This window comes from Grampus griseus (assembly GCF_964374135.1).
Source record: "Grampus griseus genome assembly, chromosome: 3".
Lineage (NCBI taxonomy): Eukaryota > Metazoa > Chordata > Mammalia > Artiodactyla > Delphinidae > Grampus > Grampus griseus.
Genome location: NC_139019.1, coordinates 125,403,809 through 125,431,134, shown reverse-complemented (window position 1 = coordinate 125,431,134; position 27,326 = coordinate 125,403,809). Strand labels below are relative to the sequence as shown.

The 27,326-nt window shown below is 49.9% G+C and overlaps 2 protein-coding genes across 3 annotated transcripts in view; one reads left to right on the top strand and one right to left on the bottom strand.

Moving 5' to 3' along the window:
- PDE6A (phosphodiesterase 6A) overlaps positions 1–9,863 on the top strand; it is a gene marked incomplete at both ends in the record, with an annotated part of 68,894 nt that extends 59,031 nt beyond the window's left edge. For both annotated transcript variants that reach the window (XM_082650922.1, XM_082650921.1), the window contains 5 exons: positions 6,330–6,393; positions 6,678–6,752; positions 7,400–7,483; positions 9,229–9,376; positions 9,784–9,863. In XM_082650922.1, the coding sequence (XP_082507048.1) occupies positions 6,330–6,393; positions 6,678–6,752; positions 7,400–7,483; positions 9,229–9,376; positions 9,784–9,863 (451 nt within the window). The remainder of the gene's footprint in view (positions 1–6,329; positions 6,394–6,677; positions 6,753–7,399; positions 7,484–9,228; positions 9,377–9,783) is intronic.
- Positions 9,864–11,203: 1,340 nt separating this feature from the next.
- Positions 11,204–27,326, bottom strand: part of PPARGC1B (PPARG coactivator 1 beta) — a 116,003-nt gene continuing 99,880 nt past the window's right edge. The window contains exons 9-12 of the mRNA XM_082651183.1: positions 25,251–25,326; positions 23,106–23,227; positions 19,874–20,028; positions 11,204–18,950 (exon numbers count right to left, since the gene is read on the bottom strand). Of these exons, the coding sequence (XP_082507309.1) occupies positions 18,850–18,950; positions 19,874–20,028; positions 23,106–23,227; positions 25,251–25,326 (454 nt within the window). The 3' untranslated portion in view covers positions 11,204–18,849. The remainder of the gene's footprint in view (positions 18,951–19,873; positions 20,029–23,105; positions 23,228–25,250; positions 25,327–27,326) is intronic.

Here is a 27,326-nt window from a genome sequence, read left to right as displayed (position 1 = left end):
TGGTAGAATGTGAGGCCTGACACCTGCCACGAGCTCAGATGGCGATTACATTTTGAAATGGTTGGGGGAAAAAAAATCAAAAGAATAATATTTCCTAACAAATAAAAATGATAAGAAGTCAAATTTTAGTACCCGTAAATAAAATGGTATTCTTGTACGGAGGGCCACACTATGACTTTTGTGGGCCATAGGCACTTTTGCCTTCATGGCTTCTTCCTCCATTTAAATATGTAACTAAAAATCATATTTTATGACTGTGTTGGTATAAAGACAAATATAATCCAGGCTGAAGTCATTCATTATTCATAAATTTACTATTACTATATTCTTTTTTTAAAAGAAATTAAGATTTAAATATTTTCATGGGCCCCTAAAAGTATCCTGAACCCTAGGCACTGCCTAAGAGATAAGTGACCCTGTCTTTTTTTTTTTTTTACTGAGCAGCCCGTCCTCCCCTTCCCCATCCATCCTTCCATCGATTCATCGATCTAGGAATGAATATTAAGAATTTAGAAACAGCCCCTTGCCCTCTGACATGGCCCACACTCTGTCTGTGGACTGTCTCTCCCAGGGCCACTCTCACCTTTTGAGATGGACCGCATTCCATCTACGGAATGTGTACCTCTCTAAATAAATCCACTTCTTATCTATCACTTTGTTTCCCACTGAATTCTTTCTGCCACGAGACATAAAGAACCTGAGCTTCAGTAAGTCTTGACACCAGGAACTAAGGCCCCCACCCAGGCGAAGGATGGAATGATGATGTGGACCTTCCTGACTTCAACTAAAGCTTGGTCTCTGTCTACCTTCGCCCCGATTCTATGCTGAATTCTCCTCTGCTTAAGCCTTCTCATGTACCCTGAGTTTACACATGCACCCTTAGTTTAAAACTTCCCCCATTTTGCAGTTGGGGGAGACACTACTTTGGGAAAAGATCCCTGGTGTTCTCCTTACTTGCTGCAAGTAATAAATCCTTCCTTCTCCCCCACAGCCCCCCTCCAAAAAAAGAATTTAGAAACACTGTTTGTGCTTGAATCCAAAAGGCGACCACTGTGCTAAACACATACTTCTAATATACATCCGCAACTAATGAAACAGTGGCCAAGATTCTCAAAATCCCAAGATTCTCAAAATCCTTAATCACTCTCCTCAAGCAGCTGTGGTCAAGCAGCAATTAAGGGCCACTTTAAACCCAATGAGCTCATCAAGGCTTCAACCTCAGCTGACGTTAGGCACTCACTGTGTTCAAGAGAGTGGAGCTTTGGGAAGGATTGGACGGAAAGTATGAAAACCACGAAGACACCGAAAACACTGCAAACCAAAACTCATCAATCCCCAGCAATGTGGGGCTAATGGATTAAGAGTTGTTTCAGTGGTAAATGCCTCCAGGGCGGCACTCCTACATCCTAAATCCTCAGAATCTATCTGGGGCCTGGCATGCAGTAAGCACTCAGCGAAGTGTGCTTGGTGAGTGAACAGCCTCCAGCCCCTCTCAAGCCCTGGGCCACGCAGCTCAGGCCGCACCGCTCACCTACCCAGTCACCTTTCCGGAGACTGGATGCCAGGCGCCAACTGACCTTGTCTTGACTTATCTATGGCTGCTTTCGCATCGCGATGATGAAACTGAGTAGCTGCTATCGAGCCTACCTGCTCTGCAAAACCTAAAATATTTACTATCTGGCCCTTTACAGAAAAAGTTCGCCAGCTCCTGGTTTAGTGTTTTACAAATGAAAAAAGTGAGGCCCAGAGAGACAAAGTGACTTACCTAGTGTCACACGGGCATTCGTGGAACATCAAGGACTGGAATCCAAGTCAACCCACCCCTCTCCCGGACACCCACAGATTTCTCAGGCTCCCTTCAAACTTTCCCCGTGGGCTACAGCCTCCAGTCCAGGTGTAATTCCAAGAAGGAACTGAATGCCTCTCAAGGGTGGCTGGGATGCTTTCAGGGGTCAGCCAAGGGTCAGGGAGAAGCACCGCTGAGCATCCCAGCTGTGGGGAAGTAACGTTTGCTTTGGGCCAGGTGAGCGGGAGCCCATCCTGGTCATTGTGATGAAGGTAGTAACGATGAAGATGAGGACCATAGGGCACTTATAAAATCATCTTATGTGACGGTCACAGTAACCCCTAGGACAGATAAATTGCATTGAACCCTGTGAAATTGCTGACTTACGACAGTTTTTGACCCACAAAATCAGAATTTCATATGATCCAACCTAATATGCTTATCTCATTTCACCAAAGAACAGAGAAAGACTCAAAGACATTAAGTCACTTGCCCTAGATATGGCAAGTAAGGACAAGAGTGAGAATCTAACTGCTCTAATTCCAAAGCCTTGTACAGAGTTTTATACTGTTCTCCCATTCAACTCCACCCCCTCCTCTCACTGACTCTCCCCTACCTTGGGGCTAAGGTTCAAATTTCTCAGCAAGTCTTCATGACTTACTCTCACTCTCTTCTGCATAATAACCCTATTGTCCTTTACTCTCTTTCATCCTAAAATCTTCCTCTTCCTCACTTTGCATGTCTAATCTATCCCCAAACCCTGTTGAGTTTACTTCTTAAATGCCTTGTCTATCTGGACACTTCCTTTTATTGCCACGTCCATCTCTTGTCTGGATCCTGAAATGGCTTCCAAACTGGGCTCCCGGCTGGCATTCCTGTGCCCTCCGTACCGAAGCCACTATGTTCTCTGTAAAATGCAAATGTGACCCCTTCCACTCTTCAGTGGCTTTTCCCGCTGCTCTTAGCATAAAGATGTCCCCTCACCGCAGCCTGGGTTCTGTGGGTCTGCCCTGCTTATCTCTTGGGTCCCCTCTCACCCCCTCTGCCACCTGCTCCCTGAGCTCTTCCTCCCTTCCAGCTCTTTGAGTGTGCCAGGCTTCCTTCCATCAGGGCCTTTGCACTAGATGTTCTCTCTGCCTGGAATGTGTTTTCCCACTGCCTTTGTCACCAAGTTCACTGCTATACTTCCAGCAGATATCAGCTCCAGGGCCACTTCCTCAGGGAAGCCCTCCCTGACCTCCCAGACTTAGGTCAGTTTCTCTTGTTACGTTATCTCCTAGAATAGGACTCCTTTCCTTCAGAGTATTCAGTTGTTTACACATTTACACATATTTGTGAGATACATGTGTGACTCCCCAACACCAGCTCTCTGAGAGCAGGGGCGCTGTGAACCAGCCCCTGCCTGACATCTGGCATGCATACACGTACAAGGATGGATAGATGAATGCTCCCACAGTCACCTGCTGGATGGCCCTCTGCCCTGTGGCAATGCCGTGTACCCTCCACCACACTTCTGCCCACTATACCCTTTCTTCTCTCTCCTCCTGGAGAGCTCCTATGCACCCCTCAGGGCCCCGCCTCACTGTCACCTCTCCGAAGGCCCCTGCACCGAGCTAGTTGCTCTCACCTTTGGATTTTTTTTTCTTTTTTTTTTCTTTTCTTTTTTTTTTTTTTGAGGTACGCGGGCCTCTCACCGCCGCGGCCCCTCCCGTTGCAGAGCACAGGCTCCGGACACGCAGGCCCAGTGGCCATGGCCCACGGGCCCAGCCGCTCCGAGGCATGTGGGATCCTCCCAGACAAGGGCATGAACCTGTGTCCCCTACATCGGCAGGCAGACCCTCAACCACTGCACCACCAGGGAAGCCCATGGATTTTTATTTCTTTGCACCTTGTACTTCTACCATCCATCCCACTTAGCATATTGTGATAACAGTTTTTGTGTTTTTCTTCCCCTCTATGTTCCTTAAGTGACTATGAGTTCCCTGCAGGCCTCTCTGGATCCCTAATGCATAGCATAGCATCTTGGCCTCGGAACACCTAAGGCAGTGGTGCTGAAGTGAATGTAATGCCTTGTCTTTAGAGCACGAGGCTTTGGATTGGCTTTTCTGGTGTCCAGGTGTGTCCCCCACACCCCCTTCCCCACCACATCCCACGAACGTACCAAATCTCTATCTCTAAAACACTTAGTTGTTTCCTTAATTGCTGGGAGTGATTTTCACATGATTTCTCCAGCCAAGGAAAGTAAATCTCCAGTGCTCTCCTGAAGCCACAACTGTGGGCTTAAAATGTAGACACTGATGGGTAGCAGGGAACCGGTGACTCCTGGATTCACAGCCAAACATTCATTTGCTTAATGTGTGTGATGGTAAACATAGCGTCTACAACACAACATGAAGCATTAGGCATGTGTTCTGAAGTTATTACAAAGTATAAAGGTGTTTCTAAGAGATGTATGCATTCCTAAAAACTTACTTACTTAAAGATTTCTATGAGTTTTTGAGGGTTTACTTAATCAAAGATAGTTAAGGGCTTCCCTGGTGGCGCAGTGGTTGAGAGTCCGCCTGCCGATACAGGGGACACGGGTTCATGCCCTGGTCTGGGAAGATCCCACATGCCGCGGAGCGGCTGGGCCCTTGAGCCATGGCCGCTAAGCCTGCACGTCCGGAGCCTGTGCTCCGCACTGGGAGAGGCCACAACAGTGAGAGGCCCGCGTACCGCAAAAAAAAAAAGAAGATAGTTAAACCTGTTAATATTTCATAACTCCTCAGGCCTTCCAGACCAGCTTATGTAACCTGTGCCAGATACAGCTGGTAAATTGTAAAATCATCCAAGCCACTAGTTAGGTTCAGAGCCCCAACCTTCTCCAACTATTCCCTTCCCAGCCCATGCCCATCATCTCACCAAGTCAGGTTGGCTCTACCACGTGAGGTTGACCCCATGCTCTTCCAGCCCGCGGGTACTGCTGCAGTTCAGGCCCTCCTGCCATCCTGCCTGCATTGCTGCAGCGTCTTCCTTCCTTCCTTCCTTCCTTCCTTCTTCCCTCCGTCTCCTGTCTGCTCCACCCTACAGGTGCTGCCAAGCAGCTCTGATGCGGTCACGACCTGGCCTTGAACCTTCAAAAGCTCTTTCTGCTTATTGGATACACCTACACTTAATTCCAGCATGGAATTAAGGCCCATAGTACATGGCCTCGGCATTCCCATCCCAGACGCTCATGCCACTACACCCCGACTTTGAAATACATTCTCAAATTGGCCCCTTTCTCCAATTCTTTTCCCATGTCCCCTCCCTTCTGTCTTATATTGTACCTACCTATGTAATAATACCTGTCTTACCTTCCTATTATTGTGAAACTCCTTTAAGAATTTATCTTTTAGAGACTTCACTGGTGGCGCAGTGGTTAAGAATCCACCTGCCAATGCAGGGGACATGGGTTCCAGCCCTGGTCCGGGAAGATCCCACATGCCACAGAGCAACTAAGCCCGTGTGCCACAAATACTGAGCCTGTGCTCTAGAGCCCGCGAGCCACAACTACTGAGGCCATGTGTCATAACTACTGAAGCCCGTGTGCCTAGAGCCCGTGCTCTGCAACAAGAGAAGCCATCGCAATGAGAAGCCCGCACACCACAACGAAGAGTAGCTCCTGCTTGCCACAACTAGAGAAAGCCTGCACGCAGCAACGAAGACCCAACGCAGCCAAAAAAAAAAAAAGAAGAAGAAGAAATCAAAATATTTTTAAAAAAAGAGTTTATCTTTTAACCCTTTCTTTCTTTCCTCAATCCCTTCCTCTACTTCTTAACGTAAGGCTTCCTCACAATGACCAGGGTCGCCCTTCTCCCTGCATCATGCATTACTCAATGGGGCAAAAAGCGGTTCTTGGGAGAGGAGTAAAAAATCTTAGATATTACAATGGTCTGTGGCCCTCCAAACAGATATACAGTATGTCTGTGCTATTAAAATTTCATGGTACAGCGATTATAGGAAAAATGTCTAATAAAAAAGCTCTTTGACAGTGGAGCAGGGAGGATGATGAGAAAAAAGTTGAGAAACATTGTTCTATATTAGACAGGTGAGAAGGAACTTCGAGGACGTGATAGGATTTAAATGAAATTGATGTCTATAAAATGCCTAGAACAGTGTGTGGCACATAATAGAAACCCAATATATGTTCCTGATCATCGCCAGTGTTTATTAGGCACATACTATATCCAGGCACCATGCTAAGATTTTTCACACATTATCTCATTTAATCTTGTACCCACTCCATGAGGGACGTACCATTATTATTACAGATGGGAAACTGAGGCATAGAGAGTTGGTTTAATTGCTCAATGTCAAACTCCTGGTAACTGACAGAGGCAGGATTTAAACCTCTATTTGATTTCAAAACCTGACCTTCAGATGCAATGGGGAAGTGACCCCTCTTCTCACCATGGGATGAGGTCACCTACTAGTAGGGGCAGAGAAAGGAGAGATAGATGGAATTAACCAGATATACAGCCATGACTGGCTCCGGACTGATGGATGGCGTGCTTGTGTGCAGGGCCATGATGATGACCGCCTGTGATCTCTCAGCCATCACCAAGCCTTGGGAGGTGCAGAGCAAGGTATGCACTCCTCCTGACCCGAGAGAAGGAGCATCCCAGTACTGGTGACAGCAGCTAATGTGGCTTGGATTCTCCAGCTCCTGAGGCAGCCCACCTTTGCTCCATCCTCCTCTCCCACGAATGGCAATCACCTGAGGACCTCTCCCATGATGACATAAAGCGGGGTGGCAGGGCAGGAGTGGGGTTTATGTCTTCGCTGAGCTGGAAACCCACGTGGGATGCGAGCAGGGGTAGGAGGATTGGGGCTGGGGCTTGACTCCATGGCGGGTGTCTGCCTGTTGCAGGTGGCGCTACTGGTTGCTGCCGAATTCTGGGAACAAGGTGACCTGGAGCGCACGGTGCTGCAACAGAATCCCATTGTGAGTAGAGAAGGGACTTCAGCCTGATACTGGGCATGCGATCTCATCCTGGTGGAGAGCAGTGACCTCGCCGTGATGGACAGATGTGCCTCCTCACCCTTGACACAGGGATGTGTGACCTTACCACAGAGATGACCTTTCCTTAATGCAGTGGTTCTCAAAGTATGGCCCCTGGAGACCACCATCAACCTCGTTACTTGGGAACATATTACAGATGCAAATCCACAGACCCACCCTGGACCTACGTGAACAGAAACTCTGGGGGTGGGCCAGCAATGTGCTCTCTCCTAAAGTTTGAGGACCCTGCTTTAAGCTATGTGTCCTTAGCACACTCAGCTAAGTAGTGATTGACAAGTGGACGCCAAAACTTAGATTTCCCTTTCAGTTCCGACAGTCTAGGAGTCTACCTCCCCCGGCTCTGTTCTAACACCACAGACCATGCAAGGGGATGACCTGGTCAAGCTGAGAACCTATCGATGTTGAAAGTAAACTTGGCTGGAACTGTCAGCCGGCCCCCCACCAGACACAGGGAGACCAGTTAGAGGGTTTTTGTTTTGCAAGAATGTTTCATTGGTAGGGTGGGTCCCCTTGCTGCATCAGGCCAGGAGGAGCCCAGTGCAGTTAACTCTTTCTCCCCCCGCTGACAGCCCATGATGGACAGAAACAAGGCGGACGAACTCCCCAAGCTTCAGGTCGGCTTCATTGACTTCGTTTGCACCTTTGTCTACAAGGTAAGTCCTTTGCTTTCAAAGGCCCAACAAGATGTCTTTGATGAGCCCGGGATTCCCAAATGACATCAGGAATAAAAAACCCTGGCAAGTGACGAGTGGTACTTTACAAAGCGCTTCTCACCTCCAATGGCATTTGGTCCTCAGGACAGCCCCGTAGGAGCTTGTGTGACTGCATACCCAGGCCAGAGCCCGGAGCTTCGTATATCCTAGTTGCTCAATAAATAGTTGCGGGACAAATGACATACCGTGTTTTCAGACAGAGAAATGGGGAGCATAGCAGATACATGCCTTCCTAACTTCCCCAGCTTGTGGGAATATGACAGGTCACGGTTACTCAATTGCCAAAAGATAATCTGGAACTTCTCTTTGAGTTTTGGCTCAAAGTTAGTCTCTCTCTTGAGAAACCCACCACGCCCCAATCCATGTTATCTGTGCCACACACACACCCCTCATTTGTTATTTTTATTTTGGCCATGTTACATGAGGAGACAGAGGTCAGAGAGGAGAAATCACAGGGCCAGGTCACTGGAGTCAGCTAGAGACAGCATCAGGGCCGGGACGCCTGACCCCTAGTCTAGGGCTCTTTCTGCTGCATAAGCTGCAGCCCTTCTGCTCCCAGAGGGCGCACAAGTGCATCTCTGATATAACGCAGACTAACTGGGGTCCTCTGAGCAACAGGGCAGCATAGTTGACGCTCTCCATGACCATCAGTAATATATGAAACAACAAAGACTGGGCTGAGTGCTTTACGTGCATTTTCACAGCAACCCTATGAGGTGCTGTCCTGATTTCATGGTGTCCTGCCCAAGGTCACACAGCTGGTGGCAGAATCTAGATCTGAACCCAGGCAGCTCTGAGCACAGCTGGCTCTGGCTGAACTCCACAGTAGACCCTGGATTTGCCATCCTTACCTTGTGCAAATCTCCACCAATCTGCATCTCCATTTCTTCATCTAAAAATCTAGGAGTAATGAGTCTCATTTTCCCACCTCGCAGGAGTTTCTGAGGATCAAAGGAGATAAAGCACTTCATAAACTGTCACGTGCTGTGCTCAAAGGCATTATTTTTATTCTTAGAGCTAAGAGACCTTAAGAATCCTCTTCCTATCCCGATTTCACTCAGCAAATATTGACTGTCTTTGTGCCCCAGACCCTGTACTAGGCCAAGGCCACCCCAATGAATGAGCAGAGATGTCCCTGCCCTCTCCAGCTCACAGCTCCGGGGGCAGATTGGCAAAGGGAGTCATTACAGTGAAGTGAGCTGTAGGAAGAGAAGGTTTGGGGAGCTGCTAATAGAGGACCTGACTTACCTTGGGGATCAGAAGAGGCTTCCCCGAGGAAGTGATATCTAAGTGGAGGCCTCAAGGGAAAAGAAGGGATAAGTTAGAGTGTTCCAGCAAAGGCAAGAGCTGGTATGAAGCCCATAGAAACTGACAGATTTGCAATGTCCAGAGGGTTCAAGTTGGTGAAGGGGGAGAGCACTGGGTCTGGAGAGCTTGAAAGCCTTGTGAAGGAGCTTGTGCTTCATCCTGAAAACCAGGGAGTGCCACAGGAGGGTTTCAAGCGGGAGAGGCATGGGACTTTGTGGCCAGAAGCCCTGCAGTGTTGTCACACACACCGCTGGGGACGGAAGCTGCAACGCGCCCGGGCAGCTCATTCCAGTGCAGACACGACCCACTGTGCTCCACCTGGAACCCGGGCCCCAGGGCTCGACTCCTGCGCCAGAGGCTCTGTCTCTCTCTTCCAGGAATTCTCCCGGTTCCACGAGGAGATCACTCCCATGCTGGATGGGATCACCAACAACCGCAAGGAGTGGAAGGTGCTCGCTGACGAGTATGAAGCCAAGATGAAGATGCTGGAGGAGGAGAAGCAGAAAGGGCAGGCAGCCAACCAAGGTTTGTGGAAGGGAGAGGACGGAGAGCCCCTACACCACACACACCGAGTTCTCATGGCGTGCCTGGCGGGGCCGCAAAGCCTCACACACGTGGACCTATTCGGGCCTCCCGACGACCTAGCTGTCCCCATTCTACGTATGAGAGCACTGAGGCCCGCAGAGGTGAAGTGTCATGGCCAAGTCACACTGTGAGCAGTAGCAGAGCCTGGTTCCCAAGACTGAGGCTCCCAGCAGGGATTCCCTGACTGCCCCCAACCAGTGTGGGACAGATTCCAATAATAAAGTGGTAGACATAGGGCCTCTGAAAGCCCTTGAGTTTGCAACTCTTGGTCCAAACCAGGTCAAAGGGAAAGCCCGCCACAGCCTCCTCTCATCTGGTGTGTTCTCTTTCTTGTCTGATTGCAGCAGCCGCCGCAGGAAATCAGCCTGGGGGAAAACCAGGCTCAGGTGGAGGCGCGCCTGCATCCAAGTCATGCTGTGTCCAGTAGCGCAAGCGGGGATCCACGCCCAGACCGGCTTCACCCTTCACTGGAGGAGGGTACCCAAGCCAGTGGGAAATCACGCACCTGCTTGAGAGTCAGAGTTATAGGGTTTGAAGACTGAAGAAGAATTTAGTTTACATCTTCCCTAGTGGCTTTCAAGGCTCTTTTTGGCTGTGAGCACTTTTTATTGAGCTACAACCAACATTTTGCCTTTCATAGACTCAGTTAAACATTAGCGCCAGACTCGCCTGCTTACCTAGAATCATTTTTGTTCTTATACTTTCATTTTATAGGACACAAATTTGCAATCATCCTCAGAAGTAGAGAACTGCACAATGCATCTCCACCTACCCATCACCCAGATTCTAATATCGAGTTTTGCCACATTTGCTTCGTCTGTCCTTTTATATTTTTTTCATTTTTTTCTTAGCTGAAATATTTAAAAGCAAATTCCAGACATATCATTTACTCCTCCATTATACATCTTTAAAGACATATGGGCGTTTTCTAACATAACCACATCCTTATCACATGCAACTCACGAACCCCTAATATCCAGCTGTGGCAGATGCTGTGATGAGCTGCACAGACCCTTTACTGAAGACTTGCGTTCCCAGCAGTGATGAGCACTGTCAGCAGACAGCCCTTGGCGTCAGCCCCTTCGGGGATTACCTCATCCGCAGGGAGACAGTTGCCCAAGGGTGGTGGCCTGCACCCAGTGACTGATCCATGCCAGGTGTTAAGGCCTGGCCGTCTTGGCCCAACACAGGACAACTCCGCGGCAATAGCATACACATCCAAGACAGAAAGTCTTGGAAGATGCCACTCTTCACTGCTCTCACTGGGAGTAAGTGAGCAAAGGAAAATGTTTCAAGTTCACCCAAATACGGCACACAATTCAAGTTTTCCATATCCTCCGACCAGAAACCGCTTCATAGTCGTCAGTTGGTTGAGTGTCGTTGTCTGAAACCAAAATGTCAAAATCTTTTAGCACATATATTTAGTGTGCTTGTGTGAAAAAGCGGATATACCAAAACGAGGGAGTCCTCGTTCACAAGGTGGTACCTATAGCTTCATAAGAGTCATACCGGCAAGAAGCCAGAATGGAACAATGTTACGTGAGGCGAGTCTGAATGGTTCATCACGATCCACAAAGAAGTGCTATGAAGAAAGGACTAGTGAGCTCGGAGAGTTTTGGAGTGAGGGGCACACCTGGACTGGGGTCTTCTCTGAGAGATGACGCTGCAGCTAGAATCCTTTTCCCAGTTAGTAGCCGGCGCGACCCTCCACGAGCACGTCGTAGGACCAATAAAGAAAGACACACCTGGGCAGGGCTGTGGGTGGTATTTTCTTTTTAATCTCCATAGTGTATTTGTTAAGTTTATTTATAAGCAGATCACTTCACTATTTACAGTACATGAGCATCGAGATTCTACAGTTTTTGTGATGTAAACAATTAACTCCACGGTGGGAGTTTGAGAAAAGAAGCCAGTTCTGAAGTATTTACAGACGTTAAAATAGAACTTTATACTCACGGAATAATAATACATAGAGCAATTTGGTTAAATTATCTAGGAAACTATAGAATCTGACAATGTACAAATACAGGAAAACAGTGTCTCATTTAGAAGGTAAGACAGATAAACCACACCAGAAATAAAATAGGGACAATGCCAACCATAATAATTAAAAGCAAAGAAGTTCTCTTCCTTTGCCCTCGGGGATAATGTATTTATATAAATAAGGACACAACCCAACAAAATGGAAAAAATATATAAAAAATCCTCTACCAATTAAAAAAAATAGCAAAACTAAAAACTTGATTCTCAATCATCAGCAGTGTCCTTTAAAAAATTAAATTTTAGCTTTCTATTATAAATAACAAAGCAGATGTGTCCCTCTGTGTAGGTGAAATTCTTGCACCTTTCTCAAGAAATGCATCAATGTAATTCCATACATACACACAAACACAGGCGTGCACACATGCATACACACACACACACACACACACAACCTTGCGCTCACACACCCCAGGCTGTAGTTACCTTGTTGAGCTTCCTAATAAATAATGCCCCCTACAGTAGTACCCCTGGGGATGCCCAAACCTCACAAGGTTAGCCATTCCCTGGTTTGACCCTGTCACAGAGCCAGGGAAAGCCCTGGCTTCCTATTGCTCAGAATTCTCTAGGCTGCATGGTCACACTAAAAGAAAAGGATTTGAGTCCAATATTTGGAAATGCTGGAAGGGACCATAGGGACCACCTTGCCCAGTCGATTAAGGCGAGCTACAGTCACTGTTTCTTTAGAAACCTGGGGTTGGGGAGAGGAATCTTGTGTTGGTTTCAACATTAGCAGCTGCCTCTGGAAGAAGCAGATGCTCCAAACCAATGCTAATCCCGTGGCACAAGTAGGTGAAGGGGGTGGGTGTGAATTTCCGGAGCAGACTGCACTGGGCCAGACTTCTGGATGGCCACCTTCCCCAGAAACCATTTGGAAATCCAAGTGGTCCACTTCCCTGGTCCACTGACCACTCTGACCGCACACCCCTTGAGATCTCCAACCTCTTTCCATTGGAATCAGAACATTCCTCCAGAAACAAAGTTGGGAGTAGTTTATGACTTTTTATTCCTAACACAAAAACATTTGACAAGATTTTTAAATACAAAACCAAACAAACAAAAAAAATCTATTTGGCTATTCGGTGGACCATACCAAAGGCCATGGCCAGGCCCCCCACAGAATCCTCACACTCAACCTCTTTGCTTGTCCCGAGGGTCCAGTGGGGGGCACAGAGCAGAGGTTCACTTAACAAGGTCAGCAGCTGCGCTGCCAGTATTGCAGTTACAGTAAACCCCTCCTGGGCACCTGGGCACAGGGTCCACTCCTGTCTCTGCTGCCAACAGGATAGCTAGTGTATTACTTCTCAGTCTGCGTGGCTGCTTCTGGGGCTTCTGACTGGTGTTACACTGTGCTCTAAACACACAGACAGTTTGCTCATGACCTTGCATTTCATTCCCAAAGTTGGTGTTGGACAGCAAGGTAGCCAAAAGGATTTATTTGCCTTCCATCTGGGTAGCTGGTAGATACAGTCTTTGGCCACTAGATGGCGGCTAGACGTTGATAAGGCAAAGTGCTGAGGTGGAAGATGACCAGTCCCTTCAAAAGTCACCCACGAGCAAGGCTGGCAAAGTGAAAAAGGAGGCTTGGAGGATCCTTTGACAAAAGGTACAGCAGAGAGGGGGTTCTGGCTATAAAACATGTCTTTGAGACACTGTTGCACAGCCCAGGGAACGACCACCTACAAAACCCTATTTTCCGAACCCCCAGTTCGGGCAGTTGGGAGTTCTGTGCTGCTTCTGAACGTGCAAGGCATTCTGATGAAATGGAGTACCTAAACATCTGTCCCCCGATCTTGAAGCCTCAGTCACCGCTGCTATAATGAAACAAAAAACAAAAGTTGCCCTAAACATATGCAGCGTGATCCACGCCTCCTGTTGCCCCATATGTTTTACAATCATTTGAAAGAAATGTGTGAAAAGTGCCTAAGTTAAGCTGTTTTGGAAAAACAAGTGTATTGCTAGTATTGTCTGTGAGCAATAGAGAAACAGCCAAGTGGTCACAACATTCGGACTGAAAGCTGCTCGGCGGCGAGGACAATGACGAGGCTCATGTGAGACTCGACGTCGCCACCTAGCCAAGCTGGGGTTTACTTCTCACCACCCCACCAGAAACTATGGCTTAGATCTGTCCTGGGGAGCTGGCCTCCTCATATAAGGTAACTCGGCCAGGACCATGTGGGTCTGAATCCACCGCGGGTTGGTTACCTTGCAGAGAACTCTCACCCTGAATGTGAGCTGGGCAGTCAGAGAATGGAATTGGTTTCGTGCGTTAGTGATGGATTCCCGAGGCTCCAGGATGGGAATCTGAGTCTATCAGAGGTGAAAGGGACTTACTTTAGTGCTCATTCCATCCGATATTCCCATTTGTAAATGAGGAAACAGTGGCCCAAGACCACATAGCAAGCAAGAAACTCTGGGTTTCTCACTTTGAGATGGCTTATAGATAAACGATTTGCTCTGCAAACCCATTTCAATCAGCTGTGCTGTTTTCTTTTTTTCTTTTTTTACAGAAATAGGTACCGAGATTGAAAAGCACCACTCCATTTTTAGGGCCTCCAACAAAGAGGCCAGCAAAGGGCTGGCCCTAGAATGGGCTCTCCTGTGGCTGATGTCTAGGAAGGCATCTCTGCTCCCTCCTCCCTCACCAGCCCCTTTCCTGATCCCCTGTTCCAATCCCTAGGAGAATGCCTCACACAGCCCAAGGAGATCCATATTCGCCAGTGCAGAAACACGGAGCCAGGCTGAGTGCTGTGGTTTTCTCAAAGTGCTTTTATTGGTTCCATGCAAAGGTAGCCTCTGCCTACTTTCCTGGACATTCTACAGCCGGCTCTCAGGGGCCCTCCACCTCACGTCTGTTTTGGGCCAAGGGCATCGCTATGCATGAGGGTTTCCCAGCTCCCAAGCTCTCCCTCCATTTACCCCGTACCCCTGGACCCGGCAGACAGCCCTGGAGCCCATCTATATGTGCAAATGTCTCAGGGACTTGGGGAACAGCTTAAACATATTGCACGTAAGCACAAACCGGTTTCCTTCTGCCCCCATGGGAAGGATCCCTCTTCTTTGGCCATTGAAACCATTAGGTTCACTTTATTTGCTACTGTACATTCAATTTCTTTCCTTGGTCATATCTGAGGACAACTGCTAAATCTCAAATGGTAAGAAAATACTGCGGTTTTGATGTCAGTGAGTCAGATCAACAAATCCTTTGGGGTTGATTCTGCTTCACAGCTGGGATGTCCCATCTCTCAAGCTGCAGGCTCAGCTGTCATTTCAACTGAACCTAAGGCCTGGGATAGGGTTCCAAGCCATCCCTGCAGAAGGGCTGCACTGTCATGCCTTCCCTGCCCCCTCAGTACGTATATTGCATACACCTAGAAAAAATCGCTCTCCAAACATCAACAAGCACAGGCTTTAGGCGAGAACGATTTCTGATTGCATGTCTTCCCACATCACGACCTGGGTACCGAGACTTTGCAGCTTAGAGCGTTCTTCCCTTCCTCTTCCCGCCTGGAACCCCTGAAGCCCTGCCTCTCTGCTGGGCACATTTGACACGCAAAGCTGTGAGAACTCACAGCAGATGCAGACACCTGACTGGCGCTTTGGGTCTCAAAGCAGTGTTCTGGTTGGGGGGCAAGGTAGGATGGGGGGGAAGGGGGTCACCGCCGTAGCTGCACTCCATCCACTCATATTCTTTACCTCTTTGATGCATTTTCCTTCGGTAACCAGAGCCCCCAGGAGTGAGGATTCTGATTCAGCCCGTACCGACTGAGGAAGGAGATGGAAGAATTCCACTTAGCGTTTAGATCGGACATATTTGGAAAACACCAGCACGGCACAGAGATGGACAGTACAACCTGCCTTGCGTGGGTGGCTACCAACACAGTCTACTGTAAGCTTTTATGGCAATCACATGTAAACATGATCAAGAGCAAATACTAGGACAGAGCTACAATGAGATGGTTGCCAATGGCAGCTGCTCCCTCTGGGTTACTCCTTAATTTGGTGGGAAAGAGACCAAGGTTGACTAGTTGTCTGGAGAGACCTTGGAGTCTCCTTGGTAAATGATACAGAGCACCGAATGAGTCTTCCGGATGGAGGTTGTCTGCAAGGTTGGTCAGTTTTAGAACTTGCAGCCTTTTATGTACGGGATGGAGAGAAGAAACTTCCTGATGCCTTTGGCAGGCACCCTCTCCCATCAGCGGGACCCAGCCCCCACCTTAGGCATATCACGTCCCAGTACTACACTCAAGAGCCAATGTCTAACTACCTTCAAGTGCCTTGCATTAATCTGAAGTGAAAGGGCAGCTTCAGCTGACCCAGAAGAGGGGACACATTTGTCCTTCACTAAAAGTCTGCATTTCTTTACCCTAAGGTACCATCTTCTCATGGTAGAATCTCTAGGCTAGTGCAGTCAAGGAAGAAGGAAACAGGAGGGGCTTAGAGATCATCTAGTCTGACTCCTTCTGGCACACCAAGGCTTAGGGAGAGGAAGGGACTCTGTGACTTATCAAAGTCACAAAGATAGTTTTTGACAGAGCCAGGACTCAACCCAGTTCTCCAGACTCTGAATGCAGAGTTCCTTCCTACTTTTTCCACAGGATGAAATCTCAGTTTTACTCCTTGGTGCAAATCAGGACTTAGGGGAGACAGCGCGTGGATTTAAATTCTATTCCATTCCATTCTATTCCATAACCATTTATTGTGTGCCTACTGTATGCTAGGCAGTGAACAGCTATCAAAGGAATTTAGAATGTGCAGGTCCGTGCTGTGGAAAGTCCCCTTTTGGTCCATCCTCATAAACCCTGCCTTCCCCAAACATGTTCCTGCCCACGATTCCACTTGGCCCCCACCCCGAAATGGGATTGTGTCGGAGTAATATTGGGAGTCCTGTGCCAAGGAAGGGCTTTAGGGGAATCTTCTCTCATAGATCAGGGTTGGGCCAGCATGAAACCCACCACCATATAGTTCTGTATAACAGAAACCATTCAAAGATTAGACCAGAAGGTTAAACAGGTTAAACTCTGATCAGTTAGTAATGGCTGCTCGGAACTGTGTTGAGGATTCTAATAGCATGACCAAGCTCAGAGAACAGGAGTACTGTGGTTGATTAGTTATATCTGCTACTGGCCGAGGACATGGGAGTAGTGGCCCATATGCCACTATGTATTTGCCAGATACCACCTTAGGAGAAGCTAAGACTATCAGACCTGGCAAGGACCTTAGAGATCAGCTTGCCTAATTCTCCCCCTCAGCCCATTACACAGAAAAGACAATTGGGGTCCAGAGAGGTGAAGTGACTTGATACACAGGAACTCAAATTCCCTGTTCCTCTAACGCCTGTCTCCTCCAACCTTCTCTGCCAGCTTGGAGTATGCTCACCTCTCAGGAGAGGTTCGTCCGCCCAGTTAACCTACTGAGGTATTTTATAATCTTAAAAACAAACAAACAGGGCTTCCCTGGTGGCGCAGTGGTTGAGGGTCCGCCTGCCGATGCAGGGGACACGGGTTTGTGCCCCGGTCTGGGAGGATCCCACATGCCGCGGAGCAGCTGGGCCCGTGAGCCGTGGCTGCTGAGCCTGTGCGTCCGGAGCCTGTGCTCCGCAACAGGAGAGGCCACAACAGTGAGAGGCCTGCGTACTGCAAAAACAAACAAACAAACAAACCAAAACCCCGTAACTACCAATTCCCAAAGAAATAGGCCCGGCATTAATAATAGATTAAATCACCTCGTTTAGTTAAATGAGTCAAGTTCAAACTTTTTTTTAAGCAGCAGGACCTTTTTTCTTTTAAACACAAAAATTTCCCAAGGAACCCTGATGTGTGAAAGAGACCAAGTTGGAGCCGCTCTGTCTGAAGCAGAAGCAATGCACTCTTACCCTTCCTGGCCATGCTCTCCCTCACAAACGGCCCCCAAGGCACCTGCAGAACATCCAAGCTGGACATGGCTCTGACATCACTCAAGAACACAAATTTTAAAAAAATTTAAAAAAAAAAAAAAAAAAAAGAACACAAATTTTAAAGTAAAGCCCAATGAACGTTTTCTAAGTCGGAGAGGAGCTTGGAGATGGTCTTGTCCATTCCCATCCCTCATGTCTCCCTCCTGCTCCCCTTGCCCCATGCCACCAAAACAACTTTACAGGTGAAGAAAAGGGAAGTCAAGCTGAAGGAGGATGGGCTGGCCCAAAAAGGATGAATGACCGCTCCCAGGTTGCCTCTCTGTGTCACCCCAGGTGCATCACTGAAGCTGTGATGGCATGTCCACAGGTGTAAGCAAACCACAGGACCCAGTGGATCAAGACTGGTATCAGAGCCTAAACTTGCCCCATGCTGGTGAGACAGCCATTGACTTACCCCCACAAAAGCAGCCTGGAGGCGTCTAGCCTGTTGTCCTTTTTAGCTGAACCCACCTCCACCAGTCCTTGCAACTTTGCCTCTTTATCCCAGGACAGGCCCGGGCTGGGCCGTTCCTCTGTAGTCTCACTGGTTGTGGGACCCTGGGCAAGTCATTTCGCCTCTTGGGGCACTGCCTGGAAAACGGGAATAACGCAGCTCACCCCACCTTCCTTCCAAGGTCCGCAAGGATCTGAGCACTCATGGCCAGGCACAAATTCTAAGCGTGAGCTGGACACCAGATGAGGGCTCTGATTGTAAATGGACCCAAACTTGCTCAATGAGAGACAAGGCAGCGCTCAGCAGAAGAGGCCCAGAAACCTCTCTCCATTCCTCCCAGCTGTGGCTGCATGCCACACCTCCCCGGTGACCAGGCTTCCGGCCACCCAGCACCTCTGGGGCATTCTGGCAAAGGGAGCAGTGCAGCTCAGTGGCAAACACCTCACGACAGTGCATAGTTAAAAAATCAAGGAAGCAATACAATAATCCCAGGCACAGTACATCTGAGCCATAAATACATTAAGGATATACTTTTTTTTTTCTTCAATTAAAAATGAGTTTATAATCCTGATTCTATTCACAAGTAACGATTTCATCATCACACACTACAGACAAGAAATGGTATGGTGAACACAGCTGCACGTCTACGAGGGGACGTCGGTCGGGGAGGAAGGGGAGGCGGGTGACGGACTCAGCGTCTGGAACGCACCCAGGACAACCCGTCAGAAGCGAGGACACTAATGTGGCAGTGGAACGTCAACACCATGGAAACTCACAGACAGAAGCAGCTTTGTTCAATGTAAACATTGATTTTTTTGTTTGTTTTAAAAGGACAGCAGTTCCAAGCCTCTCTCTCTCTCTCTCTCTCTCTCTCACGCACTCGCTCTCTCTCCTTCTCATATACTTAATTTCTTTGAAAACGTAAACATATTGGAAGGGCCTTGTCTGAGGTATTGAGGTATTCCTCGAAGGTTAAGGCTGTTATCAGTGCAGGCTCTGCTGGGCCTCCTTCAGTAAGCTGTCAAAATCCATGGCTTCGTACTTGGTTTTCACTGACGCAGGCAGGGCCTCTTCTGAATTAGAATCTGGGTGGGGGTGGAGGAGGCAGTGAGAGGGGAAGGCGGCAAGCAGCTCAGAAAGGCCAGCGGACCAGAAAATCTGCCGCCGGGGTCAGCACCACAGAGCGGATGCGCCCGAGGCCTCAGAGAGCACCGGGCGGCGGGCAGCAGCTCTGCCCTCCTGCTGGAACACCTCTGCCATGTGAGCAGTGTCTCAGGGCCTCGGTCGCCCTGGTTGTAGGATGGGGAGGCCTGAAGCAGAGTCCCCCAGAGCTCCTTTCCAGCTCCAAAAGCCTCTAATTCTACTTCCCTTAACAGTTTCTTGCCCATTAGGAAACCAGTGAGGAGGTCACGTAAGGCAGCCCACGAAACTATGAATCCCTCAGCGCATGGCCAGGGAACTGGGTCCCCACGGGGAACATGCAGTCAGGAGCGCTGCCTGGCCGGGAGCCTCCGGGGTCTCCTGACACTCAGCCCTGCACTCTGGAGGCTGCACCGGACTCTCCCCTATAAAGAACTCTCTCCTAAATGGTACTTTGTCCTTCTTCACTGACTTGTCCCCAGATGACAATAGTTTCACTGCGGCCCATTAATGGACAAGGCTGCTGCCTGTTGGGGCCGCCGTGGATGCCCCTCAAGGGGGCAGGTCAGCTACTGGCCCCGTGAGGTCAAAGAGACGGTAGCCATGGTTCTGCCAGGTGGCTGTGAACACGAGATTGGACCTTCCAAGAGGCCACGAGAGGCTTCATCTCTTTGGTAGCAGTCCTGGCACAGGACAAGATGCACCAGAGGCCAGCCTCCGGGCCAGGTGGCTGCCAAGGTATACTCACCAGCACCGGGGAGTCTGGGTGTGGCAGCCGTGTCCAGAGTGGGCTTTAGGTTTCAATAAAGGAGGTCACTGCCCCTGACGTTTTGGGTCTGACTGGGATGTGCGGGGCCTACATACTCACCGTAGTCAGTGTAGTGGGGCCAGCAGAAGTGCCGGAGCCCCCCGTAGCTCAGCTGGAAGGAGGGCTCGCTGCGTTTCCGCAGGGCAGCGCCGTTCCTCAGAGAGAGGGCGGCGTGCTCAGAACACCGGTAGGTGATGAAGCCGTACTTCTCGCCTCTGGGGAGAGAGGACAAGGGGAGCGCGTCACTGGGCCAGCTCGTTCGACATCGTCAGACCACCCGCCACTAGGTGAGGGGCGGAAAGCCACGATGACTCCATAACTGTCTCGCATGGCCCCTCGATAGACACGACAGTCACGGGGCTGACCTCCACAATGGAGCCATAGTAAGAGCAGGCAATCTACTGCGTGTTGGCCCGGGGCTGGCCACCGCCCATCGCCCCACGCGCTCTTCAGACCCCCCTGTGATGGGGGGCTGTTGTCACCTCCCCCCTCTGGAGTGAGGAAACAGGCTCTGAGTTCAGAATTTGCCCAAAGACGGGTGGCAGAGCAGGGAAGTAAACTCAGGCTTCCCGCCACGAAGGCTGATCCTTTTCACACTCCCCTCTACTTCCCTCAGGATTCCCATGTTCTAGGATTTGCCACACCTATGCCCCCATCCTCCCAGGCCCGCACCCTTCAAAGGCAGCCTCAGTCAGTCCTTCCTTGGCTGCTAACTTGGCCTTCACCTTCCCTGAGATCGACGGTACTCCGTACACATCTCATCCTTCATGGGAGACGTGTCGTGCCTGCCTGCTCAGCCTCTGCTCCCCGTCCTCTGACAACAGCGCCCTGTGCTCAGCTGGGCTCAGGGCGCCAGGGTAAGTCACACAACGGTGGCCCTCCTTGGCCACAGGGATTTGTTCAAGGATGAACCCGTCAGCCAAAGCAGAACCCCAAAGACTCCATCCCACGTCTTTGCTGGAACCGTGAGGGAGACAGACTCCTGCTTCCCCGAGTAGGAGACAAACTTAGAGCTGGAGGCAGCCACTTTGCTACCAGGAGGGAAGCCTGCCTGAGAAGGATGCCGAGGTGAGGGGGACCTAAAGTCAGTTCTACCTGACTCCTCAGTTCCACAAACAACAAGAGAACGAACCCCAACCTACCCATCTGCCAGACAGACTCCTCACGGACAGAGACCACGTGGGCCCTCCTATTACTCAGCACAGGCCTAGTGACAGCAGATGCCTTGTAAACACTCAGCTGTATCCCATTTCCTGACACCTCTCTGAACCAGGCCAAAGTTGGGACCCTTCTGATTCTTTAAATGTCTGAGACTCATGCGTGCTTTTTAAATCTTAACAAATTGTCCCTTCTCCTTAGAGATTAATTTGATTGCTTTGTCTTTACAGGTTATCTTCATTTGACATCCTGAAGACTGCACAGAACTTAAAACAGTTCTATTTGTGTAATGACTTTTTTAAAAAATTGTGATAAAAACACATAACATAAAATTTACCATCTTGAAGTGTACGGTTCCGTTGTGTTAAGTTTGTGTGATGGACCTCCAGAACTTTTTCATCTTGCAAAACAAACTCTGTACCCGTTAAACAACAACTCCCTATACCCCCTCTTCCCAGGCCCTGGCCACCACCATTCTACTTTCTGTTTCTATGAATTTGACTACTTTTGATCCCTCACGTAAGTGGAATCACACAATATGTGTCTTTTTGTGACTGGCTTACTTCACTTAGCATAACGTCCTCAAGGTTCATCTATGCTGCAGCATGTGACAGGACTGATGCCCATCCTTTTTTTAAGACTGACTAATATTCCATTGCATGCATATACATTTTGTTTATCCATTCATCTGTCAACGGACACTTGGGTTGTTTTCACCTCTTGGCTATTGTGAATAATGGTGCTATGAACAGGGATGTGCAAATCTCTCTTCAAGATCTTCCTTTCAATTCTGTTGATTATATACCCAGAAGAGGAATTGCTGGATAAAATGCTTATTCTATGTTTAAGTTTTTAAGGAATCTCCCTACCGTTTTCCACAGGGGCTGCACCGTTTATATTCCCACCCATAGGGCTCAAGGTTCTAATTTCTCCACGTCCTCGCCAACGCTTGTTATTTTCTGTAGCCACCCTAAGGGATGTGAGACGTGTAATGATTCTTATGCAGAAACTATTCTCTCACTGAAGTTTTTAAAAATTATTATTAAATTAGAATTTTAAAAACTTAATAACTTCGTTTGCAAGTATAATGGGAGATACTTCAGAATTATTTCAAAACCGACAAAGCTTTGACATCTAAGTTGTACATTTATACGCAACCTATTCTTGCAGATCCCCTGACAGATGAAACACTGCTTCCCCAGGTGAGTGAGACACCTGGGCCACAGCTGCAGAGGAACAGAGGAATGGAGCAGCGTGGGGCTTGCAGCGAAGTAAGACTGCAATGCAAGCATGCCTTCAGCCACCAGGAGCTTTTTTTTTTTTTTTTTTTTTGCGGTACGCGGGCCTCTCCTGCTGCGGAGCACAGTCTCCGGACGCGCAGGCTCAGTGGCCATGGCTCACGGGCCCAGCCGCTCCGTGGCATGTGGGATCTTCCTGGACCGGGGCACGAACCCGTGTCCCCTGTATCGGCAGGCGGACTCTCAACCACTGCGCCACCAGGGAAGCCCCACCAGGAGCTTTTTGCAGCCCTGTACCAGGGTCTAGGATGGAAAACCAGAAGCTGACACACAGGCTGCAGATCTGGCTCTGCCACTAGGTAGCTGTTCAGTTAACTTGTCTGAGCTCCCCAGAAAGGAGAGCAATAGAAAGAGTAAGAGTGCATACGTCACAGGCAAGTTGGAAAGTTAAGTAAAAGAATGCATGGAGGGCTTCCCTGGTGGCGCAGTGATTGAGAGTCCGCCTACTGATGCAGGGGACACGGGTTCGTGCCCTGGTCTGGGAAGATCCCACATGCCCCAGAGCGGCTGGGCCCGTGAGCCACGGCCACTGAGCCTGTGTGTCCGGAGCCTGCGCGTCCGGAGCCTGTGCTCCGCAACGGGAGAGGCCACAACAGTGAGAGGCTCGCGTAACACACACACAAAAAAAGAATGCATGGAAATTGGCTCGCACTTTAGCAAATTATCAGTACATGTTCCCTGCTATTACTGGGTTGCATGATGGTTACCGGTCCTTCCTTCCCCTGCGCTGGCAGTAGATTTGTTCTGCAAATCTTCTCAGACATCTTTTATGCTTCCAGACCTGAACTGGAACCTCTGTGCCCTCCACTCCCCTCCTCTGCGAGAGCCTGACTCACCTCTTGCTTCTCGTGAGCACCTGGCACTCCACAATCTCTCCAAACACCTCGAAGCGCCTCTTCAGTTCACGGGAGCTCATGTCACTGGAGAGATTTCGAACGTACACTACGCGGCCTTCACCCTGCCCGAGGGGGACACAGAGGGACCCGTCATCATTGCCTGGCTTCCTGGAGCCCCCTTGGTGGCAGGCTCCCATGGAGTCCTCGTCCCCAGTCCACATCACCTGGCTAAGCGAGTGACACCAGCTGGGGCTGGAGTCAGAGAGGACAATGACGGTCGCTATCCCAGAGGACCTGCCTTGTGAGAGGAGGGGGCTGTTTAGCATCGGATGGGGAAGTGGTCCCAAAGGAAGCAGCTGTTTACTTGAAGGGAATGAGCAGAGACTGGGCGCAGATGGGAGAGGGAGCTGTCACTATGGATGTAACTGCACAGTGAGTAGCTTCTGTATTTGTTTTGAGTCTGACTTTTTCTGGTAGTGGGGGAGGTCCGAGGATGGTAATGGACGAGCAAAGGGGGCCAGGTCGCTATGGGTTAGAGTGGGCTGGGAAAAAAGCAATGGGACAGGGGCATAGGGCTTGGAGCCACCATCATCTTTGGTTTCGCCAGGGTACTGTGTAGACACTGTGACCAAGAGGTGACCTTCAGGTGAGCTTGGTGCCAGGCCCCTAGAACTGCCCAGCAGGGGGAGGGGAGGGGGAAGCCCAGCTGGAACCTCCCTTCTTCCTCTACCGTCTGTGATTGGAAGTTAAAGCCACAGCTATCGGAAGAGTGGCTTTGATTTGCTGGAGAAACTCCAGCTGTGCTCCTGTGGGCAAAATCACCAGGTTCTGGTTTAGATGGGCTTGCTCCGGAACAGGTTAAGGCCTGTGGTTCTCCAGCCATCCCCTTCTGCGCCACTGAGGGCAGGGAGGAAAGCAAGGGCCCGCAGTCCACAGCAGGGCGCTGCTGTACGGTCACGGGAAGTGTGCACGTTCCCTAGGATGGCCTAGGTTCAGCTGCGTGTAGCAATGTCCTCTCCCAGCCTCCTCCGGCACCTTGAATTCACAAGGTTCTTTCCTGCCTCTGCCCCACTGTCCTCCAGAATCTTTGCTTCATTGGCTCCTTTCATCTCTTGGGGCCCAGCTCCTTGAAGATGCCCCTCCTAGACGACCATATAAATACATCAGCCCCACACAGTCAAAACACGACTGTTTCAGACACTTTAGTCATGACGTGATTAACTTCATAGTGCACCTCCCAATCTGTAATTACAGTGTTTATTGATTTGTTTATGAGTCTGTTGTCTCTCTCTCCCTTCTGGCCCAACCATGGGAAGTGGGGACCTTGTCTGTCTCGTTCACTCTTGCCATCCAGCACCTAGAACAGGGCATGTCACAACTGCTGAATGGTCACACATGGTTTCCAGGAAGACGCTCCACATGGTTTTAAGTACCTGCTTCGAGACAGCTGCATGCGTACCTCTGGGGTATGCATACCTCATGTGTTCCCTTCCCTGAAGCACCATGCTGGGGGGGAGGTGGACAATCCAGTGAGAGTCTGTCTGTCTGTTCGTGCTTCTGTCTTACTTTCCCTTCCCTCCTTTCTAAGTGATATGGAGGAGATGAATCCAGCTCCTCGCCGCAGCTTCCTGATGAATTTTCCCTACGGGGTGCTTTGCAGTGGGTCCACCAGGCACTGCCTGGCCTGTGAACTAACTCTGGGAGAAGATTAAGGAGATGGATCAGGAGGAAGGGACAGTCTCTCTTGGTCCCTTAGCCCCGATCGCACCGGGGGACCCTGTGTACAGATGAGTAAACTGAGGCTCAGGGAAGCTGGGGAGCAACTGACGGTCACACCGAAGTGGAAGCAAGGCCAGCTCTGCTCCCCCATCACCGCCTGTCCCCCGGGCCCTGTCAAGCCTCTGACGCTGAGCCCTACGTGCTCACCAACTGCACGCCTCCCAGCCAGCCCTTGGCTGCATTTTGCACGGTGCCACCTTTGATGCCCTTTGGTGACCCCTGTGCTTTTCTAAATGAGAGAAATATAACTACCTCCTGCAGGCCACAGATGACCTCAAAGGGCTTCAGGTCTACGAAGCCCTAGCACTTCCTGATGCCCCTGCTCATCCCCATTCACTCTGGGCTCTGGGGCCCCATTTCACTTACAATGGCCTTTTCCCGCTGCTTCCTGGTGTGCCGGACACTTGGCGTTCTGTCTGAACACGACCCTCTGCTCTCACATCTGTCAGTGAACAAGCAAAGCAGAGGCACTCACTCTTGGCAGGAACCACAGGGGGACGGGGGAAGGACTTGCTCAGGAGGCAAGGGGTGCTTCCTCCGCTTCTTTCGGACTCGTTCGTGAGGGCAGAACTACGAGAAGGCCCTCCTGAGGGAGCCCGGCTTTCCCCCTCAGCGGTGACCGCCGGGTTCGCCTGCGGGTCTCAACACGTGACCGACACATACCTTCTGCCAGCTTCTGGGACGAGATCACTGAGAACCACCACTTTGCTAATCATAACCCTTGTGACCCTTTCTATGCCAACGGGGGCGGAAAGGCCCTCTCGCTTCATTATGGTATTTGACCTGAAGAAAAAAAACCATCCTCTGAGGTCTCATGTTTCCCCACTTTCCAGATGAAAACCCTGAGGCTCAGGTTCGGTATGAAATTCGCGCAAAGCTAAAAAGTAAGGAAGCCAGAGCTAGTGGGAGGCCTGCTGATTCCAGACCCGCTGCTCTCCCTCCAGTGGTTGCTGCCTGGCCAAGCAGCAGCCCCAGCAGCCATCACAGCCCCTGGGCCCTGGGGGTCAGGGGACCAGTCAGCCCAGATGCACAGCCCGAGAGGCTCCCGGATGCCGCACGCCTGCGCCCTCCTGACTGTCTGCACACTGCCCTCTCCTCCTGAGGGCCAGGCTGCTAGAGTGGAAGCAGCAAGGCGTGTGGGGCATGGGTGAGTCCCAACTCTGCCACACGCTGTCTGCGTCCTTGGGAACAAAGCAGAGGATGAGAGCAGGGGCTCTGGAGTCAGAGAGCGTTCCAACGCTGACTTTACCACCTCCCTGCTGGTGACCTCGGGCTGGCTACTTAAGCCACCTCAGCTCCAGTTCTTCAGCTGTCAACTAGGGAGAATCAATTGTATCTGCCTCCTAGGCCATTTGGGAGGATCAAATCAGAACATGCCCATAAATGCTTAGCCCAGGAACAGCTCAATACTTGCTGGCTATATTTTTCTATTGAACGTTTTTGAGCCTCAGCTTCCTCATCTATAAAATGGGGATAAGAGGCAGACGCACCCTCCAAGTGCATCTGTGAAGCTCACATAGGGTAAAAGAAAGGGATGTGACTTGCAAACTTTAAAGTACTACACAATAATAGTATCATCATCCATTTGCAATGGAATTGGCGGCCTCCCCCCATGAAGAACTGAGAGTGACTGGAAGGTGCTGTAGGGCTTGTTAAACCAGCTCAAAGTGCTTCCTGTTGACTGTTGTTCGGTAGCAGAAGCACAGGTAAAGAAATGCTGGTCTGGAGAAGACTGATGACTAGTTTTTCATGTTTACCAGCCACCAAGCTCTGCCAGGCAGCTGAGCAGGAACCAAGTTAACCAATTAACTTTCTCCAGTGGCAGAGAAAGCCAGCCCTGAACTTGGCCCAAAAGGGAGAAGAGGAAAAGGAGAATCCATGGGGGTTTCGAGAGAGGCCCCCAACTCTTTGCAGACAAGCCCATGGGTACAGGCCCTGAACAGCTCAGGAGGGGAAGGAGGCCGAGAAACTCCAGCTCCTGCCTTGGGGGATGCGCTTCAACAGGACAAGAACCGTAGCAGCTTCTGAGCAGATGCTGCAGAGGAAACCGCCTAATGAGAACACAGGTGGGCTAGCTCACAGCGACCCCTGGAGAAAGGAGAACGGAGCTGGAAGGAGGGCTCAGAGAGGTCTGACGGAAGATGGCTCTGACTGATCGTCCTGGCTTATGACGTAGAAGGGTTTTTAGAGAAATTGCTCAAAATAAGCTCATTTCGAGTGACAGATAGTTCAGGGCTTCAGCACTGAGTCCACAAATCCCCTAAAATTGAATGCTCAGTTAGACGTCTATGCTCATTCTAATGGGGAAAGGAGGCTTTGCTTTTAATCAGATTTTCAGTTAAGAGCTACTGGTATAGATAAGGAAATATAATGCAGAATTTTCCTAAGGAAAGGTATCTTTCTATTACCTGAATTCTGCTTCTCAGAGCATGGCACTCTGGC